Consider the following 23,341-nt stretch of genomic DNA (forward strand, 5'->3'; position numbering starts at 1 on the left):
TAGTTACATGAAAACTGTTTTATGCAAATTACATTCATTTAGTCGATGTATTTAAACACAAAGAATTTTGGTTATACGTCTGTAGTTTTTTTCCTGGAGGAATGCTGTGGTCACAAGCCAAATTCTCATTGTAGCCAAGATACAATATAAAAAAATAGCTTGGGTAATTTAGACCACACAAATCCAACTTTGAAGCTTACCAAAGTCAGGAATGTAATTTTCTATTCATGATGCAGGATTACTGCCCTCTTAACTAATTTGAAAGAATCCTTTTTGATTCTCGGGCTCCCTTTGTCACTCAAATAGAATGACATTAGATTCCATTGTGTGGTTTTGGTTAAGAAAGGTGAGAAGGTCTGTGCCTGAGAGCTGTTTCCACTCAGTTTTGACTACCATCATTCTGTTCAGAGTTTGAAGTAATAAAACACTCGACCTATTTTTCACTCTCAGTGCTGTCTACTTATTTTATCAATATTCACTGAAAAAACTGTTGCTCGAATGGGCTGTCAATACATTTTGATTGTGCAAAAACTGCAGTGAAAAATTCTGGCAGTACACATTTGCAAATAGGAAAATTTATTTATGAAACTGATATCTGGTGCCTTAAGTACATATCATTTTGTTTAGTTTGTGCTGGTTTCAAAGCAGTCTGGATATAACCACAAATTCTTCCATGAACGGTTTAATGTAGTCTTTCAGTGTAAGTGCTTGTAATTATAAAAGATAATGTAATTTGCACTAAGTGGGTAAATCCATCGTGAGTTGCATATCTCTCTACCTGTAAATAAGAGCATAAAGGGTAAGAAAAATGGAGCACATTTTGTATGCAGTCATTGTGCTCAGGTGTAGGTTATTTGAAATTGCTTCCCTTAAGTGCAGGTATTTATAATCTATTTATAATGCTTTCCTGACATTTCTCAAGTCTCAGTAATATGAAACATGCAAAATTTTTTTTACAGGCATTTATATGTTACGCTGTATAACCTTTCTGCATTTTGAATAGCAGTTTAAACGTCGGTATGGATTTTCAAAGGTCTGTTGTGGGCATTTTATTTGTATGAAGTAACCAATGGGATATTCCATGTGAAATCCAGCAATGTTAATCAATCAGCCAATACCAATTTCCATTCTCTCTCTGTCACTGGAATGTTTGTTTTGTTGCTCCTGTTCTCGTGACAAGTAACATAATCCAGAAGAACACCAGACAGGAAGTGAAACATGTTGGAACCTCACAGAACATAACTATGTATGGTGTTTCTAGAACACTGATGGACTTCTGACTTCATTCTGCAGTTACTACTATCCAGTCAGTGTGCAACAGGAAACAACTGTTATTCTCTGTGTAAAGGGAAAAACCTTCAGCGATCTGCTTCCCTACTGTTTTCTGAGCAAGGCTAGAGGAAAAAAGCACTGTTTTCTCTTATTTTGGATTATACAATGAACATTAAGTGTTTGGTTAGTGTCAATGAGCTCGCTTCTAGTTTTGTAGAGCCAGAGAATGCCTGTTTACCCCACTTACTGATGGGGAAACGTTATCTGATTTTACTGTATAGGATCAAATCCTTTATCAGTTTAATCCAGCACCAAGGCTCTCACAGAGGTTAGCACTCAGCACTGGAACCTCGTGGTGCCACATGTGGGAGAACCGCATTCCCAGTGCAGTGTTCTGATTGTGAAAGGACAGTAGGAAGAGCATCCCACTGCCTCTTATTCAGGATTTGTGTTTGGAGTGACACACTGACTCCTTTGGTGCCATGAGAATACTCTCGTGTTGCAGGCTGGTTTGGGCTCCTGGCGCAGCAGGCATTGCCCTGCTGACTGCTGGACACATCCCAGAAGAATCCTGCATTGGGGAGGAGTCTCTTGCAAGGCTGCCTCTTAAACTCACACCTCTGTTAGCTAATACTTCATTCTGCACTTCAGACAGATCAGAGCTGTGCCCCAGCAGCACTTACTGACTTCTCTCAGCTTCCTCTGATGAAAGTCTCAATCTGGTTTGTGAATTTCTCACCTGAAGGCACAGCTCAAGCAGTTAAAACCATAATCAGCACTGCTGTATCTACATTTCTCTCTACCACTGGAGTTTTCAGTTCAGTTTGAATTCTCACTCCTTCAGATGAAAGCAACATCCTGGCAGCCTCTCACTGGCTGTTGTCAAGTCACATAAATAGCTTCCTGCTGCCGCCCTCCTAAGCGCAGTGCTCCTCTATCAGATTCTGGGCTCTGATGACTGCAAAATGTGGATTTATATAAAATTGCAGGCCTGAAAGCATTCAGCCTCTGTTTCGACCTACCCTGGAGGCACTGCACTGTAGTCAGTTTCCCAGTCTGGCTCCATTTACATGGAACTCTGCTGGGAGCCCTCTGAGGGCAAGGCCTGCTCAGTGCTGCCGCAGAGAGCAGAGCTCAGCGCTGCCCTCCCACTCCCTGTGAGGAGCTGCAGCCACCACCAGGCCTCCCCTCAGCTCCTCCGCTCTGAGCACACACCGGGACCTCAGCCACTCTTCGATCACCCTGCCCCTCCTGCATTTCCTCCTCCTCCTTGTAGCCCTTCACTGGATGCACGCTAATAGCTTTATGTCCTTACATCATGGCCCCAAAGCCGCCCCAGTGCTGGAGGTGTGGCTGCACAGCACAGCAGGACAACCTCGCCCCTCAGCTGATGCAGCCCAAGCTTATGTTCACTCTGTTAACTCAGCCCTATTACAATGCCTTCTTGAAGCCTGATGACTTCTGCACCAGTGGCAGTTATAATTTACCCCTAAGCAGCATTAACACCACACTCCCCCAGGACACCACTTTTCAACACAGGAGAGCAGGATGAGAAAAGAAGGGCAGACAAACACACACCGCAGTGCTTTCTTGTCATCATAAATATCTTTATTGTGAAAAATACCATAAAATAATTCCCACCGTTCTAGAAAAAACAGTTCTTGCTTTTTAGATTTATGATTTAATATAAAGACATAATTTGAGACATTTGATAAATCTCCGGCTAACTTTATTTATCCTTCTTAAAACAAAATTTGCAGTGGGCAAAGAAAAAATTCTCCCATTTTTCCTTTTTCTTTTTTAAATGGACAATTGTGTGTATTACAGAGCAAACAAACCATACCTTACAGTAAGGCACTTTTAAATACAACCAACTTGCTACGCTATACTGGCTGATGCCCAGCAAAGCTCCTACAAATCACAGCCCAAAACAAAAGAGTAATTCTCATTCCAAGCACCAGGCTGGAGGCTGAAATGATAACAAGCTTTTGCTTTTATTATTTATCTTTTTTTTTTTTAAGCTAACAGGTTTTCTGTCACAAGTTCAAGCTCTTATGTTTATAATTCACTCTGCATCCAGTTTAATACTGATTTACAGCACATCAGTACTAAGCATACCTCAAAGTAAGATAAGCCACAGCTCTCCTCCTTCATTTTAAAACAAGTTGGGAAGTGGTTTACACAAACTGCAAGACAGAATTCAACACAAGAAGTGTGCACCTCCACAGAAGCCCGTTGCTCTAACGATGCTTCATGAACATCTCAGGCTTCACAAACCACCAAGACTTATTTCAATGTTCAGTTACTGAATACTATTGCACTACAGGCACCCATTATAAATAAAAAGGCGAATTCGGCTTCCTCGTACGCAGTGCGCGCCATCAGCGCTCAGTGCAGTACCTGCACTCGTTTGCTGAAGTCACATCACTGCATCTGAAAATCCTTGATAAAAAAAAAAAACAAAGCTTCTCCTTTCTTTCTAGGCACAATTTTGTCTTTCTCTGTTGTCAGAAGCAGCTTAGAGCTCACGGCCAGCTTGCTTAGCAGTGCTGGTGCTAATGTGTGCGTGAGCAGCAGCTGCTTGGTACCAGCATGCCTCATTCTCCATTGTCATCTTTTTTTCTTCATCTTTCAAGACACTGTTTTTAACAAGAGATATCCATGAACAGCATTCAAGCATTAATCATCTCCCACTGACTGGATTCAAGCTTTCCCCCGAAAAAATAAGCAATTTTCCCTTTGCAACTCATTGTCAGAATTAAACATAGTCCTTTCTGTTCCTGACTGCTTCCACCCTACAGAAGCAAAAAGAAAGGAATACGCTCAGCTCTAATACCAATTCCTTTTATGAACAGTTTACTTATGAAGGACCACCTTATTCCTTTCCAAAAGGAAAATTAAAAAAGAAAATATATCTCAGCCATAACTTTTAAAACAGAGGAGGAAGAATGATAAGAACAAAAAGCTGCAAGAGGGCAATCCTTCCACATGTCACATTTGTAGCATTTCGCCAGCACACAGAGTGACTGGCTGTGGTATTTACTGTGACTTCCTGCAGCTGAACACAGCTCTAACTACAAAATCACCATGTATTGCTTACACTGCTCATTAAGGAGTATTTAAACCAGCCCCTCCTACAGCAAACAAAGTGGTACAGAGCTGCTGATGCCAGGCAGTGGCCAGCACACAACCACACAGCTGCATGCCATGAGCCCTTGGCTCTACTGCACCACGGCAAGGGGTGCATCAACCAGGGGCTGTGGCTCAGAACTGGATTCAGCTTCTGCTCACAGTGAGCAAAAACATGTGGGAGAGCTGCCTGGACCAGCTGGCACCACAGGATAGCATCTGTGCATGGGCTGTGCAGTGAGCTCCTATGCCTGGGCCCCAGAGGTCCAATGGGAGCCCCACTGACCTCGCAAAGACATGAGAAGCATCCTGAGCTGCTCCAGAATTTAAACAGAAACACTTCAGATGTGTCAAAAAGCAGAAGCCGAAGTTCCAGGAAGTCATTCAACTTGAACATATCTGATGCTGAACTTTAATAGGATGCCACAGTGCTTTTGTACCATCAACTACTGGAAATCCCTACACACACTCTTCATCAGCCTGAAGATAAGTTTCTGCTGACCAAACACTGGCCTTTCAATTGCTGTTGAAAAAACACTTTCCAAAGCCACAGTTCGGTTTGTGAAGTACTTGAGGCAGCAGAAAAGGGCTGTGCTTCAAAAAAAAAAAAAAACCTGCACTTATAGTAATTAAAGAAATATACACATATACTTTCAGATAGAAGATTGCATTTGCTTTGACTGAGGCTGTTCTTGCTCTTAAATGCCACAAACTGAAATGAGAAAAGATCCCTACTGACTGATTGTAGTTTTCCAGTTAAAATTCAAGTCAGTCAATTAAAGAATTGTAATTTTTTGCATTCTAAGATTGCAACTGCTGGTGAAACTCATCAGTAATTTCAACATATTCAGTTAGAGAATGAGAAGACCAGCTCGCCTGCAGCAACTGCAGCCCTAGGAATGCCTCCCATCCCACACGGTTCCATACTCCAGTTTTACCCATGTACAGAACTATACCAGACTTCTGGCCAATGCAAAGTCAGACCTGGTGCACATGCAGCTGTTTTTGCAGCGCTGTGGCTCTTACACAAAACATAAAATTGCTTCAAACTACTTCACCATTAATTCATTGTGGCACCACCCGACAGAAAGGAAGCTGTATCACATGGGGAGGCAACAGCTCGCATTTTATTCCCGCAGTTCACATACAGTCACCTCACAACCTGTGCTGGCTCGGAGTTTATGTACAGAGAAGTAACAAATTGCTGTAGAGGTGGGAATGTCACATTGTGCTGCCTTCCCCAGATCTCAACCAAGTACTTGGATAAAGTGCAAACTCCTCAAAAATGATGCTTAAACATTCAGAATCACAGCAACAGTCTCCAGAAAAAAATAAAACAGATTTTCTTTTTTTAAACTTTCATATTTGACAGTTGCAGCCAAGAAAATTACCCCAATTAATCCCAGGTTAATGAAGAAGGTCAGCAGACATTTTCAAAATCCTTACTGACAAGTGATCCTCTTTGTAAGAGATTGCTGGGGCTCAGTCAGTACACAGCCTCCTCCCCCTCCCTATGGCACTGCCCACAGTAATACAACGGGTGCTCACGAGGGTTTCCTTTAAAGAATACTGAGAAATGGATCGTTCTGCTGAGCACAATGACAAACAATTTGTTAACGCAGAGACTACTGTAACTACCCTTTCCACATTTATTAGGCCCCGATTCAAAAAAATATTTACATGCATTTTTACCTGTAAGCATATACTTGAGTCCTAAAGCTGCATTTAAGTGTTGTCCTAAATAGCCTCTTACTGTTTATTCCTATGGATGGAAAAAACACATCTCCTGCATATCCACAACAAATACATAGGCAGTAACAAAACCCTTATTCATTCAACCTCCCCCCACCAGTATAAGCTTGTCAAGCTCACCACAAATTTGCTTCAAATACTAAAAGAAAGAAGTAGCTTTCTTCTAGTGCAGTAAGACTCTGGGTTAAGGACAACATTAGAAATTAAGATCTCGGGTCTTGAACTGAGAGAGTTTTTATTTTTTTTTTTTTGAACAAATTAAGTAAAAAACAGCAGCAGCCACCTGAAACAGTCCTGGCTCTAACTGAAGTGAAATTTGAATGTAAATGGTCCTCCTCCAGAACCAAAGGGGTTGAATCCTTGCCACGTATTCCAGTTCCTGTGGAAGGGGTTGCCTCCACCCTGCTGACTCTCTGCATCCAGGGGGTCCTCTCCTGCGTCAAACTTTCGTCTCATTTCTGAAGGAAACAAAACCAAAGTGAAATGAAGGCACTGTAGTGAGGGCAGCAAATCAAAGCGTCTCTGACGATCAATTAGTGACCAGCATCCCTTTACTTGCCCAGTGGGGTTGACATCAGAAACAGCGTCAAGGAGAAACCAGATGCCCTGAAGGTGGTAACGTAATTATAAACAAAGATTGCATTAACACAGAAAAAGGCTTTCTACTAACCATAAGAGTTTGTAATGCAGTTCACTCTTGGACCCCTCCTCCGAAAGCCTGAGCCCATCCACCCAATTATCACTTAGACAATGTGCTTAGAAAAGCTGAAGATGAAACAAGAGTCTCACACATCCATCATTTTATGTGCTTCTCTTTCCAGTAACCATACAGGGAAGAGTTTCAAGACAGAAACCTAAGGGATGGCTTTGGTTGAGCAATTTTTTTTTTACTTGTTTAGAAAAGGAGGAGAAAAGTGAGCTAAGATAACTACACATTGCCTCATTTTCTATTACACTGTTTAGATTTCATGGCCCACCCCACCGAGCTTATCTCTTGGTAGGATGGGCACCAGATCTTGTGATCTCCACACCACAGAGTCACTGTATTCCCCACCTTCTTTCCACCCTCAGGACCTGCCAGATTTGAACTAAATTTAGCTTGCATCAGGAAAAGATACACTTGAAATAATCATCTTTTAGTTCATTTTAAGCAAAAGTCTCTGAAACACAATAAATAATTCCAGAATTTTATCTTCACACAGTGGACTGGACGCAAGTATGAGCGCACTGCTTTCTCTAGATGGTCAAGAGAGAACAGAAAAGGGAAGCTGTAATGTTTGCTATAACTTACACTTGCTGCATTTTTACATTGCCTTTAAAAGATTAATGAAAAAGTGAAGCCACTGTGTAGAACAATCATTACCTGGGTCAGTAAGGACTTCCTTAGCAGCTGCTATATCGATGAATTTTTTCTCTGCTTTCTTCTTTTCTTCCTCACTCTGGAAGTTGTCAGGGTGCCACTGGGATGCCAGCTTTCTGTAAGCTTTTATGATTTCTTGCTTTCTAGCATTTCTGGATAGATGAAATTACAGGTAATTTAGAAGTCTTCTAACTGATCCTACAACACAATACTGAATCTATGGGTTTGTTTTAAACACTGGAACAGTAATTAAAGGCATCGGGAAGATGATGAGAGGCTACTTAGTCTTCTGAATATGAAACTGTAGATTTATATAAGAACAGAGGTAGCAGAATGCAACTGCAAACAGATTCATTCTCCCTTTCTCTGGAAGCATTCAAGGCCAGGCTAGATGAGACTGTGAGCAATCTGGTCTAGAGGGAAGCATCCCTGCCTATAGCAGGGATTTTGGAACTAGATGATCCCACAGGTCCCTTTCAATCCGAAGGATTCTATGATTCTGGGTTTCCTTTACCATCCTAAATTTACTTTATGGAAAGGTGCAATTGTAAATTTTCATACACAGTAAAGTTCCCAGTCTGAAGAATTTACAGTAAGGTGAGCCACAAAAAGCATGAGTAGAAACTGGACACTAGTTTGGTTGTCATTAAAAAGAGGAGCCATTAGTTTTTTCCTAGGTTAGTGGCAGAAACATTTTAGATACCTCTTTTACTGAGTCTTTTCAAACTCTCCCAATCTACTGTAATATCTGCCACAATTTTATTTCTTATTGCTTTCAGTAATTCTTTCCAGTCTTTATTTTCTTCCCAATTCATTCACCACATACATGATCATAGGTACAAAGGATTTTTTGCCAAAGGACTCATTTCCTTCTTGCCCATTGGTAGTTACTTTCCTTTCTTTCTAGAAGAATTTTAAACAAATGCTACTGAAGTACTCAGCACTGCTCATATAGTACAGCAGGGAAGTGAAAGCAGTAAGACAAAAACTAAGTTGCAGCAGAACAAAGGCAAACCACCAGCTCCATATAAGCTAGTTTAATAATCAAATGTAACGTCATCTCCTCAAATATTAACACCTCACCTTTTTACTCCTAAAATTTTATAGTAATCTCTCTTCTGTGATTGCTTCAACATCCTCTGAGCTCTTTCCAGCCCCTCTCGAATCTGTTGGTCATTTTCACTATTGGCTTGAGCCGTTTCGTAGTCTTTAATAGCTTTAAAAAGAAAGTGAAAGAAACAGATTACATAATTTTTCACAAACCTTGATTTAAACAACTCAATCACTTTCCAAAACTGAAGTTTTGCTACTGCAGTTTATAAATAGTGGAACTCCAAACTTGCCAACTCTTTAAATTAGGCAACAGAGAAGACACTTGATGTATAACTTAGGTAAGTTTTTTTTCTTTAGCTTCACCATGTTTTTGGGAAAGAGAGAAGAGGTTATTAACAGCTGGTCAGAACACTCTCTAGATATGAGAACACATGAACAGCTGCTAGGCTTGGGATGTAACTGAAATCAAGAAGTGAGTTTCAGTGACTAGAAATGGGAAAGCTAGCTGCACAGCAGTAGTCTCACACATTGAGGGATGCATTATACAGAATCTTAATATTCTTTCTTCTCCACCTTGTGCATTCTGGCACCACAGCAGCTTCTTCCTCTACCAGCAATAAAGACAGACTTCAGATTAACAGTAAGTTCATCTACACAAGGACCACAATTATAACCACTAATTGTATTTCACTATTTTCTTTTAATACCTCTATATAAGAATATTGTTACAGACATACTTTAAGCCATACTTCAAGCTCTGTGTGTTTTGTCCCCCACGTCCAAGGGGCAGGCTCTCTCACTTTTATTTCAAGAGTTACATTTGCCAGGAACAAAAGCATGAGAGGTGTTTTAATGCATTTCTGAGTTCCGCAAAGACCTCATTTCTTTCATTTTTTTTTTTAATGTAAACCATATTATTATTTTAAAGTGGTAACTGAAAGCTTAAAACACCAATCTTTGATATCAGCATTTCTCTAGAGAAGCTACTGTTGAAGCTTCTAATGAAGCTATTCTTCTTTCACTGTTAAAAACCTCAAAGTCTCATTTGCAGATCCAAGTCTCCTAGGTTTCTCAAGTTAGACAAAGTACTTGCATCAGATTATTTCCAAGCAGCTGCTATTTCTCAGCAGGTGTTACATTTGTTTTTCACTGTTTCTGAGCAAGACAGCAGGAAGTGCTAATGAATTCGTACTACTCAGACATCTGATATCACTGCAATCTTGTTTTGTTATTGAAAAAAATTCCAAGTACTTCCAGTGCCCCGATAACTTCATCTGTTATTAGAAACGGAATTTCTATTCGTTTTTATATCACCAAACATTTGTTGCTTCAACAAAATATTTTGCTTTATGCTGATTTTTTAATGATTTGTCCACTCATTAAGAAAAAAGAGAGCCTTTGCTGATGTGTGCCTAATATATACTGATGAAACTGATAAAAATATATGCAAATGCAGAGATTTCATTACGCTGTTTTACCATCTCAATAATTTTAAGCACTAATGTACTTCATCTGCTTCACATCCAATCACATCATCCCAACAAATGTTGATCAGATCATTCAGCACTGCTGAGCACCACAGCATCTACAGCATGCTCTACTGCTGGAAGCTGAGCTCCTTAAGGGTCAATGGTTTGCAACAAACACACTAGCTTTCTCTTTTTAAAAACTGACTCCCTTATTTAGAGGTTGCAGACATTAAGAACATGAGAAGTATGTTTTGTTGTGATGCATGCTGCTGAGATGCAGCACACAAATTACGTTATGCACTTCCTTTCCACTGGAAGACTCCAGTTTTGCTGGTATTCTGCAGCACAGGACTGTTTCTCATTCAGACCTGAACTCCATCCATCTACAGGGTGAAAGTTGCAAGCAGGTGCTTTTGAAGCAGGATGATAACTCTCTGATGGCAGAAAAGCTGCTACAAAACCAAGAGACTTATTACCCATTCAAGGCATGCTGAGTGAGATATTTAATCAGTTCCTCTCAGTCACTACTTCTAAAAGCACTAATACCTCATGAGCTAACAAGAATTATCACTGCTTCTTACTGGCCTGCTGCTTTAGAGAACATCTTATCTTCCTTTCATCCGGTCCCATAACACAAAGGGAACAATCAGCTTTGAGTATCCATTTCAATTTAAATATTTTAATCAAATCTAACACTCTGCTTTCAATACAAGAGTCTTCATAATCTTTGAAGTACCAACTACATTGTATTTCTAAACATCTCAGCTGTCTTCCCTTATCTTGCCTAACCAAGACTAGCCATTATTCCATATGCACAATTAATTTTCTCATCAAACATGAGTATCTGTAGATAATGTATGTCCATGTGAAATCTGTTAGAGGAGTAACTGCAGTAGCAATGCTCTTCTTGGAACAGCGACTGTCTCTTGGAGAGGAGAGAAAAACTTCCTGAGCAATTTTGGAGCAGTGTGTGTTTTTTCCTCTTAGAAAAAAAAAAACGTGTGCTGGATACTCCACAGACAGACTCTTGTGCTTATGGGGTAAGCCAGAAAAGGACTCATCACACATCTGTCTTCACAGACAATCCCTGAATCCCTTATGATTATGAAGTAATTAAAACCATTTAATGGGAATCAGAACACAGCTATACATTCTGAAGTACATCTTGAACATTTAACAATAATCTCCTTCAAAGTTTTGAATTATAAGTATTTTGAAATTTCCTGTCCTTAAACAGGAGGTAGGTGCTTACAGCTTGAAATTTTCTTGAGGGAAGAAAGAGAATCAATCTACTACCTTAATATAAGACTATGATTTTAATTACTCCATACTGTTCCCTGAAGCAGAAAGGAAATAACCATCATTTTACAGCAGTTAAAAGTGAAGGATAAGTGAAGACACCTTCAAGCATATTAACATTAACGAACTAAACTGTTTATGAAGGCACTGTTGGAAAGAGGAGCATAACTGCAACCATCTGACTACTGTCAAGGGCAGAGGGAAGGGAAGAAATGCACTAATCAACATGGATTTGGAGGAGCATAGTTCCACTTGAGCTTGGTGATCCCCAAGAGCCAGTCCAGTCCAAGTCTGGGTGCTCCAGCCCAGGAAACAAGCTTTCTCACTTTAAGCCATGCCTTTGCATAAAGGCCATCAGTTATTTTCAGAAATGCTGTTGTATTCCACCTTCTCTTATAAGGAGCAAGGAGGCTTGCCAGCATCAGCAGAGAAGGACTGGCAAGCTTCTGAAGCACAAAGCTACAGAGTTGATAATGACAGCTACTTGAAGCTGTACAGCCCTCATTACACTTTGTTTTCAAGTACTTGAGTCAACGAGACCTAAAAAAGTGAAGTAAAAAGCATACTTCATTTTTGAAGTTCACTTCAAGAGGTGAGCAATACCTTCTCTCAGTGATTAATTTCTCAAAAAGACAAAAAAAATCTGAGCATACCATTAATGAGAATAGTTGTCTCATCAATGTTTAAAATGAAAGGGCTTTTTTGTTCAGTTGTACAGCTGATAACTCAGCATCAGAATACAGAAAAGGAAAACTTGTAAGTATTACAATGAATGGAACTAGTTTTCCAGCAGATTTAAAGCCTGCAAGTCTCTTCTGCTATCACATTTGACTGAAGCAGTCCGAGGCTTCAAAAACTGTTGCATGAATGAGCACAGGAGGATAGAACAGATAGGTGGTGTAAGTCTCCTTCTTAAGAGTGGCTTTGTATGGAAATGAGACTTACTAAGCTACGTTATGAATATTCATATAGTACATTAGCACGTAGTACCCTAAAAGATGCTACATTAATGCTACATTACATAATGGAGACAATTACTCAGTCCCTCCTCTGCAGGGTTGAATATGGAACAAGTAACATTCATATGGTGTTGTCTTAAAGGAAGGGAAGTACAGCCAGTGGATCCAGCACAACCCCAGCAGACATTTGTCACTTTGTCATTTCCCTGTTCTACAGGTGATTTTTAGTCTCAATGCCTACAGAATATCCACAGAGTTGAGTGCAGGGAAAAAAAAAAAGAAAAAGTCATCACATAGCTTGTGTGCTCTTTGAAAGGGAAAATTTCAAAGGGCATTTGCAACCAGTGCCACTTGGAAAATGGCTACTGATAATGCTGTTCATGTAGGCAATTTTCAGTAGCAAGGACACCTGCTACAGAGTGGGGGAAAGTCCAGATGAGGCAGCTGACTTCTGTTACCTTTTCTGTAAGCTATAAGGAAATCCAGAGAACTCAAATTCAACTCCATCATCCTGGGCCACACAAAGAAGCAGAACTGTAAATTGGGATCTCCTCATGACATTTGCTTCTACCTGTAGACAACACCTTCACCATTCATCCAGTTCGTAGCACCACATAGTTGCTTCCTCACAGCTATCCCTGAGAGATCCTCTAATCAGAGCAATATCAGCACAATTCCACCATCCCAACACAGCAAGGCTCCGCAAGAACCTTTTCCTACACATAAAGAGGCATTTTGCCTCTTCAGCAGTTACATTAACACAGCTAGTCTCTTCTCTTACAATGCATATGCATACCAGTAACAACTGCACTGGTGATTCATGCAATTTGGTTCTCCACAACGTGCCAAGTTTCCAACAAAGCATCCCAAGGACATCCCTCAAAACATCTGTTAGCCCATTACCTTCCTCAGAACACCTGAAAATTCAGTCAAAAAAAGAAACTTTTTGGAGGCATTTCCTCTTGGTACGTTTCTACATACAACCCAATGGTAAGGGCAGCCAGTCTGCAAGCTCAATGGAAAGCAAAGCCCATACACAAAATGCAGCCTCAAGCAAAACCAGCTTACTGCTCTTGGCAGCACTGAGGAGATCCATGGTGGTGAAACAATGGCCAGTATCTTCTTCTATGATGAGCACGTACTAGGTAGGGTACAGGAAAATCTCATTTCATGCTATTGCCTAAAAACATTGTCAGGAGTTCCTAAAATGGGTCTGTGTGACCCTAATTATAGTTATCTTTCATCTAGAAATGCAATTGTTTAACAATGCTGTTGAAACAAATAAATGTTTGAGTCTGAATAAGCTGTATGCTCTCACAAAAGAACCCAAACAAAGCTCATTGTAGAAAGACAACTCTAAGTAAAACAAGTGCATACCACTTGTACTAATCAAGACAAAATTAACAGCACATATTTTCCTACATCTACAACTGTGCTGATTAAAGATAAACAACATAGTGCAGAATCAAAGCGCACGTTAAAAAATTTTGAAACAATGACTGCAAAGATGTACAAAATGCATACAAGTGTACCTTCTTCATAAAGGTCTTCTAGCAAATAAGCTTCTGCTCTGTCTTTCAGAGCATTCACATTGGTTGGTTCCAGTTGCAGAACTTGTGTACAAACTGTGATGGCTTCTGTAGCCTGCTGATTCTGAAAACGAGACAGACGGGTGGAGTTATGCTTTTTGTTTTTGAGGAAATTTGGAGAGAGAAGTGGAGGCAGAATTACCTTTGATAAACAGTGACAGATCCTTTCTTTGGCACGAGTAGCATAAACTGGGACATCTGGCTCAGTTTTCATTACAGAGTCATATTTACTGATAGCATCTTCGTATCTGTTTTATAAAGCATAAGTAGTTACTACATTTCATACTATTAAGACTGCTGTAATTTAAAAATGGTTACACTGGTCTTAAAGATGTGACGTAAGGCAACGTTATGAAGAAAAATTTCAGCCACTTTAAGATATTCTCATTCCCTTCAACAAGAGCAGGCACTGTGACCATGAGGTTTCTGCAGAAGACCATGACTGCCATTCCTCGGTGTGCACAAACAACAGTATCCTGATTTGTTTCCTGTCCAATATGTGCCTCTGCACTTGTGGTGGAAAAAGAAGAAAACCCTCCCTCTCTGATGTCTGAAATGGACTAAGTTTGGAGCCTTGCTGTGAGCACTGTCCTATTTGCCTTCTGTACTACCAACAACTTCCCACTCCCTCACTCTCCCCCACCACCCCTCCAAAAAAACAAACAAACAAACAACTTATGCCAGCTTCAGTCAAGAAGTTTTCTCCCTACCTTCTCAGCAAGTCACAAAGGAAAACATATTTCTGCTGTAAGGATTTAAAGACATTCAAGTTCCACGTTAATAAGAAACAGATTAAAACTCTCACCCAAAAACACAAATGTGTGATTGAACTCATAGGCTGCCACAAACTATGAGGAATGCAAGCTCTCAGAAGAGTCCCTCAAAATGTGCTGATATTAGATCAAATAAAAGACTAGAGTAAGAGTCCAAATGGACTGCTGAGTTAATGAAACTGTCCTCAGTTGTGCTGACTCACATTCCTGATGTATTTCCTTTTAAAAAGTCACTCTGAAAATGTTTAATCACTTGTTAGAGCTCCTTACAGTTGGACGTTGTGCACCTGGGAACATGTAAAAGCAAAATGAAGCATGAACTAGAACAACACAGTAGAACTGAACAGGGTACATAAGAGAAGCCTATGAACCAGTTTCTCTTTAGCTACTGAGGCACTGCAGAATTACCTGTGTTTTTAGTCCAAAGATGAAGTCTTACAATACCTGAGAGTTGATAAATTTTATCCCTACCTTCACCTTAATACCTGCTCCATAAAGTATGCAAAGAGAAGACAGTGGCATCAAAAAGAATTCAGAATTGACTACATGAATCAATGTAATTTGATTGTAATTTGATAGCTGTGCTCAGTTATCCACTTCAGCTAACAGATGCAAAAAGCAACACTTAATCAGCTCCTCAGTCGATAATCTGTTGACACCTCAGCACTCATTTTTCCTTTTTTAATACAATGAACACTTACCTGCCTTCTCTGATGAATTCCTCCGCTGACTCAATCTGCTTATTGAGTTTCTTTACTTGTTTATAAAGAGAAAAACATTGCTTATGGTCTTGGTCAAGCTTCAGACACTCCCGGACTTCACTTTTCACAGGAGAGAAGAAATATATTATGGAATTTAATCTGGAGACACTATGCAGCATTTATTAGCTGTCCAAACAAGAGTTTATTTCTTCACACAATCTTTCCCTTCATTCAAATATATTATCATTTATAATAAGCATTTATCAAAGCTTAAGATCTGGTTATTAAAGAGAGGAAGCCCATTGTGGATTTCAGAGGACAAAAACAACGCTTCCCATGATCATTAGGTTAAGTAATAGTAGCTACCAAAAAAAAAAAAGCAAAAATCACCAGAGAAGTAAGCTTTATACACCAGATTAAATATATTCTGGAAACGGGGCCTCTAAGGCAAACAAGCCAGCTATTTGATATTTACTAAGTTGAATATACAAAAAAAAAAATCTTTGACCAGCTGTAAAATCAATTTGTTAATCAACGTTAATCAAGCACAGTTTTTATCCACCAGCCCCTGTCATACACTGCAAAGAAAAGAAAAAACATCACGTATTTTTCCAGTAATGCATCTGGCATCAAGAGCTTCACAGAAACCACTCATATACAAAGATTATACCATTTCTACAGCTGAGCACAAGGAGAATAATGTTAACAGTGTGGCTCAGGCAAGCGCAGTTACCTGCAGGACTGACTAAGAATGTATGGCAATACTTTCAACTAAACAGGAATGAAAGGGTAAACAAAAGTCTGGCAGCTCTGGATCCGCTGCTCCTCATACATGGATACTCCTGTATTTTTTTTGTATTTATTAACTCCATTTTTAAACCAGTAACTTTCTTTTCCACTCCTGAAAATACAAATCTCACCCTAGGACGCATGAACACATTTTTGTTCTCACTGAAAATAATTTAAAAGTAACCTACAACAAAGCAAGTTTAGAGAAACTTTCTTCCAGGACAGAAAAAGACAACAGCAGCAGAAAATGTAAGCAACTCTGACATCTGTGGCATCTAAACTAGATGCTAGGAAGCACTGATGGTTGATCTGACAAGAATAAACAGAGTCTTCACAGTTCTTAGCTTCTGGAAAGGAGCTTCCCTTACCAGGTCCAGACCAGAGCTCCTGTTCCATCCAAAAACCAGACATTGTAGCTATTTCAGAGTTCATCATGACTTTCATCGTTACATCTTGTTTCAGTTCTCACAATTACAGCAAACAATAAAATTACCTGAGTGATAATTCATGGTCCCCCAGCTGATAGTATATTCTGCTGATTTTATAGAAGGCTTCAGTGTTATCACTCTTTAATTTGGCAGCAGCTTTCAAGTCACTAATTGCTTTGCTAGGCTCCCCTTCTTTTATATAACACTCAGCTCGAAGTTCCCGTAGGTCTGCATCCCAGACACAAACCTTGAGAAATGAAAATTAGTTTGACTTTGGTCCGTAACAGTTCACTTCTTTTCCTCCCCAACATAAGAAGAATCCCATTAAATTTCATTTTGCCAACTGCAGTAGCATACAGTTCAAGCTGCATGCAGAGTGCATAAAATTAGCATCTCTGCTTCCTGGTGGATGCTGTGACGCACCTGCCCAAATAGAAAACAAAGGCCTGAAAATTTTCTAAATGATTTAATTAGCTCACGCAGGGAGATGAATTAAATCCACTGGCCCTGCTTAAACTGGGACAGTCTGCTGAGCCTCCAGGGAAGGATATCAGAATCATAAATTATTACAACTTCTCAAAAGAATGCAGGTAAATGAATAGCAGAGATCAAGCTGTCAGCTGTCCTTTAGAAAGAGGTTTGTAGGTAAACTTCAGCTATGCAAGACATGACCTCAGTACCTTCACTTTAAAGATTTACACAGAATTAACCATGTCAAAGAAGGACAAAGATAATTACTTACAGTACATTATGACAGGCAATTCCTTTTACAGGATTTCTTCTGGGTTATCATTTGCTTTATAAACTCTGGTTTTAGAGAACAACACTTTTCTACTTCTCTATGCTCTCTCCCCACAAATGAACTCCCACACTTGGGCAGTTTCTTCACCAAAAGCTCATGTTGTAAACTCCAAATGAATGATTTTAACGTGCATGTAAAACATCACAGCAGTTAACTGTCATTTAATATATTTCTATATGACACCAGGTGCCTACAGACTGAGATACTCCACATAGACTAACAGGCTACTTTTATTGAGTGGGATTCAACAAACACATCCTAAGGAAAAGGCTGAGAATACAGGTAGCTATATACGTTTTCAACTCTGTGATGCTACTCATCTTTTATTATTTTGTTTCTCAAGACAAGAGAAGTACTCACTTCTTAGTAACAAACTACCCTTTACCAAGGTTTGTATTCAGCACAAATTGCCTGTGTTATCAACAACGGAGAATCTAGATGAAGAACACATACACCTCCTACATTTGCAAAACTTATTTAGAGAACAAGTTCCCCCACCACTCCTGGCTCCCTCAAGAATACTGACTTATAGAAAAATGGAGAATGATCGAGACAGCTGCCCACAACAGACATTTGATTGAAGCCATATCTTTACCCATAACTACAATGATCTTTTTAAAATACTGTTGTAGTCTATGCTCTCCAACTTCAGAATGGCCTCACTGCGCTCAGCAAAGTGAAGCCAATTGCATCATGTATTTTCTCATCAGTGAAAAAGTTAAACAAAAATATACACAGACAGGAGTTTCTTTTTACTGTACCAGAGAATCAAATAGCTTGAAAAAGATACGCAGAGATCACTGAGTCCAACCTCACTGCTAAAGCTGATTCCCAGCACCAGGTTGCTATCCCAGTGGACAGCACCATTTTACATAACACTTACTGCCAAGATTTCGTCAAGAAGAGGAATTGCAGCTTCATAATCCTCTTGCTGGTATGCAGACAATGCTTGTGAATACAGGCGCTGAAGCTCATCAGATTTCGTCAGCTGAGTTTGGGCTTCTTTTTCCTCATTATTGCTGGGATTGGATTTGAGCTGAAAACATTAATATGAAGAGAGACTGAATCGCTTGCTAAAAAAATCACTTTGTCCCTTTAATAATCATAACATGGAGAACTGATCAAAGGTGCAAATAGAGTTTTAAAATTCTACCAGAAGTGTTTCCAACTCTGAATTCCAGAGAGACAGATATTTTAAGCTTTGACACAAGACATAAGAAGTTCAAAAATTCTTAATTCTTTCCCTCACGCTGGCTTGATCGCTCACCTTTGGAAAAATTAATACACAGCAAGAGTTCCTTTCCATCAACCTTAGGAAGTCATGGTCCTCTCAATAGCAACTGCAGACAGTTATTAAATACAAGATTCCTCAGCATCAGTAGGAAGTATATCCATGTAACAACCACATATCCCACTCTAAGCACACACATAGAAACAACTGCAACATGTCACAGATAGTATTACTGTGAGGCTGTGGTTCTTAGATTTTCCAAGTAAGAGTGGTTACAGCAGCAAGTCTTCAGCTGGGGAAGGGCTTACTAGGATCAGCTAGGAATTCAGGCACTTCACTTCATATGTGGTTTTACACAAGCCTGAGGTTTTGTCTATAACGACTAATTTCCTCCCTCCGACCATTTTACTTGCATTCATTTATTTAGGCAGCTTTGTACTTGCAAAGAAGTAAACCAAACAGCTCTCATAGCAACTCTACTACTGGAACAACAAATAAGGGCCAGGAAAAATCTCATCCATACTCTTGCAAAGCCAGAAGTAATACATAAAATTAATACAGTTCGACAACGGCAGTAGCTTCACACTTACAGCTGAACATTATGATTTCCAGAGTTTTAGAGAGGGTGAATCAGTAGGACTTCAGATTTTTTTTGGTTTTTAAATCAAAACTTGCACTACCTCGTATTTTATACACAGAATGTCAACTGAAATTACCATAGCCTCAAAGTCACCCTGTAGTTTTTCCTCTCCTCCTGGATCTTCAAGTTGCCCCTTCCTTTTTTTCTGAACAGTAAGTTCTTCAAATGCTCACACTTCGTGCTCAAGTCTCTGATGTAATTCAACATTAGTCCTCAGAACTCCTTCAACAGAATTCCCCTGCTTCTAACACTTAAGTATACGAAAGGGAAAAGCCTTAGTGGAACATGAGAAGCATGACCAGGTCTCACCTCTGTCTTAGATGCCCTATACAAAGTATTTCTGTACCTTATGAAGTTGTTTCATTTTACTTTGGCAGAAATCAAGTTGTACTTAGACCTGAAAGTACTCCTTTACCCCTTTGTCTCTCTGCAAGAACAGAGGAAGGCAATCAAAGAGTTTTGTTCTTTGTAGGTTGACTCCTAATACACGTTTCAAAAAGCTTTTCTCCTAGTTAGAAAAGAAATTCTGCTTATAAACCCTCACCAGCATGCATCCTCATTCTCTCCCAGCACAAGAGAATACAACAGAGGCAAATATCTACATCTGTGATTTTGAAAGTTCAAAGATTAGAAACCTCCTTTAAGTTCTGAATTCTTCAGTTCCATGACTGACCCAGTTTTTCTCCCTCAATTTCTCAGCATTATTCTTTTAAAAATTAAGAACTCTTTTCTACAAATAAGCTTTATACATGTCAACTTATGGCAACTGCATTCCTTAGACATACTGTATGTTTTTTGTAAATTATTTGGACCAAACCACCAGTAAAATAGGAAAAGCAATGTTACAATCATACAGACAAATCAAACTGTATTAGAGATCATTAAAGTGAAGCATCCTGGATAATACGAGGTAGTACAAACTGTCCAGTTAAAGCAAAGGCAAAAACCTCTCAAGCTATCATTCAAGTTAAGCTTAAAGCTTTAGTTTAATGCTCTACATACGACAAAAATATACACTCACAGCTCTTAATAATTACTTAGTGTACTAATATGTTGTCTTCATCAGTCATGTTAATTAAAACAAAAATAAGTCTCTTCATTAAGCATCCAGGGAAAGCAGGAAATAAAACACAGTTGTTTGATATTCTAATTTTGGTTTATTTTCCAAGTTCCTTCTGTCCTTCTGCCCAGTGATCAGGAGACTATCATACTACTACTGATAACAAATACTATTTCAATTATTCATCCTTTTCCTTTGGAATGGTAAAGCTGAGACAGACCAACTGCTTGCACTAAGCACATAAGGCTTCCTAGAAAGGAGTAAGGTTTAAAGAAATCTCACTTCAGCTGAGCTAATACACATCTAAGGCAGATCTAATAGTTCTCTGCACGCTCATCCTAAGCTATGCTCTGCAAGCACACTGCTAGTGGTGAACATGTTCCAGAACACAGCCGCTGCTTTTCAGCACAGCATCCTTTGCTGGTCTTTGATGGTTACTACATTTGGATTAGAATGCTTAGTTGCAGTTTAAGTTACAGCAACAAGCATTAGCCATCTGTTACAGCAGCTTTCATTCACTACCAAAAAGTGAAACCAACCCCTAAATTATAATTTCTTTAGAGAAAACAGAGGCCAGCATATGGGAATGGTTTTGTTATTGTAAGTAATTTTCTGTTGCAGATTTACCACTTATAGGTGTTGTGTTATTTTACTGTCTAATCTCAATAAAGTGGAGAATCATCCCAGGGCATCCCTTCCTTTCCCCCCACCCAGCTGAGAAAGATTAAACAGAACAAAAGCATCAGCCACGTGATTTTAAAGCAGAGCTTTATACGCATTTACACGTGCATCTTCCAGCTCCCCACTGCTCATAAGGAAGCTGGCATATACAGCACTTCATCTCAAAGGCAAGACTCAAAACTTCACTATACTATTATGCTGTATCCAGAACAGGGGAGAAAAACATATCAGGAATTCAATTCAAACTCTGCATTTTTCTTGTTTTTCATGCTTGTGAATACACCAATAATGAAAGTAAATTGATGAGGCTTGTGAAAGTTCACAGATCACCACGGTTAGAAAAGACCTCCAAGATCACCCAGTCCAACCATCCACCTACCACGAATATTTCCCCATTAAACCACATCCCTTAATACAACATCTATCATTTCTTGAACATCGCCAGAGACATTAAGTCAACCACCCTTGGCAGACCATTCCAGTGCCTGACCACTTTCGGAGAAGATATCCAACCTGAACCTCCCCTGGTGCAACTTGAGGCCATTCCCTCTTGTCCTGTCTCTAGTTATGAGGGAGAAGAGGCCAACCCCCACCTCATCACAGCCTCCCTTCAGGTAGTTGTAGAGAGAGATAAGGTCTCCCCTGAGCCTCCTCTTCTCCAGACTGAACAATTCCTCAGCTGCTCCTCATTACATGTATGCTCCAGACCCCTCACAGCTTCGCTGCCCTTCTCTGAACACACTCCAGGGCTTCAGTGTCCTTCTTGTAGCAAGGGGCTCAACGGTGAACAGAACACTCAAGGCACAATCTCACCAGAGCTGACTACACGAAGATTACCACCCCCTGCTCCTACTGACTGCACTACTTCTGATACAACCCAGGATTCCATTGGTCTTCTTGTCTACCTGGACACATTGCTGGCTCTAATATTTAGCTGAGCATCAACCAACACCCCCAGGTCCATTTCTTTCACGCACTCTTCCATCCACTCTGCCTCAGGCCTGCAGTGTTGCCCGGGATTGTTGTGGTAGGACACGGCACGTGGTCCTGTTCAACTTAAATGTTCCAAGAGAGGGCTGCAAGAAGCTCTGTAGCTTATTAGAGATCAAGACACCGATGCACCCAAGAACAGAACACAAAGGCAAGCTCTGCACTGGCAGAAAGACATATAAGATAACACAGCCATGATACTAGACAGAAAAAAGGAAGTATTTAATTACATCTTTTACTTTTTACCCAGGAAGCTACAGATGATCATATAATCTGAGAGAAACATACACAGCTAACGTAATGTAAAGTTTAAGAGAACTCTGGATACTAAGCAAACTTGCATTTAGTAACTTCAGTGACATAAGATGGTCTCTTCCATCTACATCCAAAATGCTGACTGAAAGTAAAAAAAAGAAAAAAAGTGCGTTCCGCAACCACAGCCTTCACTAGATTAGAAAACAAACATCTGCAAACATACCACACTCAGCCACTTAGTTTTGGCTGACATCTAGTGGAGCTGCAAGTGGAAACTTCAGTTTCCATCTTTTAAATGCTCACGCAATTGTCTCCCTTGGAAGGGTACTTAGGAAATCTCAATTTGGAGTATTTATTGCAGCACAGTGCAACTGTGAATATCAGTCAGTCCTAAAAAAAAAAATAAAAAGAGGATTTGAAAGGAATGTGACAACCAGAGGATATAATTATTCCTTTTATTTTCACTCAAAATCACATGCTTGAAGACAAATAAATATTTCAGGCTTAGTTTTGAGCATTGATGCACTCCCAAATGCACTCTACTGACAGCTATTATTTGGAAGCTACTAACCAGAACCAAATGAACTTGATATTAATGCATAGGAGCATTTAACCAAAATTGAGATTGGAGAAATAAATACTATTCATACACTGTAAGCAACAACTTCAAAATAAATAAATTCACTCAAGGACTTATGCTTTATCTCTGTTTCATCCTGGGCACTCTGCACACAAGAAAGAGACCATTCCGTTGACATCCATTAACAGTTTTATTACCTCGAGATGTTAAATTTCCATTCTGACAACTGAGTTAGAAGGAAAAAGCTACTTTTCTAAAGACTCTTGCTAGGCAAAAAATGCTGCTTGGTGCATGCTGTAACCTCGTCAGCTTGGTGCACCCATCGGCAAAAACAAAGAGTTCCTATAAACAGTCTTGCTTAACATATCAAGTGATAAGGCTGAATCACTTCCTCTAGCCAAAACCAAAACGATTAACTTCAGTCAAAAGGGAAATGCAGGGAGGAGAAGCGGGAGAAACAAAACAAAACAAAAACAACACCAACCTGTGAAACAATGGCACAAAAGCTGAGGTCTCAAAAGGCTCCATA

At 39.7% G+C, this 23,341-nt stretch overlaps 1 protein-coding gene across 1 annotated transcript; it reads right to left on the reverse strand.

Annotated features, from left to right (window-relative positions):
- Positions 1–2,858: 2,858 nt before the first annotated feature.
- On the reverse strand, positions 2,859–18,417 carry LOC100543239 (dnaJ homolog subfamily C member 3; the record flags this gene model as incomplete). The annotated part of the gene is made up of 8 exons (XM_010728681.2): positions 2,859–6,611; positions 7,517–7,665; positions 8,597–8,729; positions 13,826–13,946; positions 14,025–14,130; positions 15,357–15,476; positions 16,639–16,820; positions 18,259–18,417. Coding segments are annotated over 8 exons (1,128 nt in total), but the record flags the coding sequence as incomplete, so codon positions are not given.
- Between the last annotated feature and the right edge of the window lie 4,924 nt (positions 18,418–23,341).

This window comes from Meleagris gallopavo, chromosome 1 (assembly GCF_000146605.3).
Source record: "Meleagris gallopavo isolate NT-WF06-2002-E0010 breed Aviagen turkey brand Nicholas breeding stock chromosome 1, Turkey_5.1, whole genome shotgun sequence".
NCBI lineage: Eukaryota > Metazoa > Chordata > Aves > Galliformes > Phasianidae > Meleagris > Meleagris gallopavo.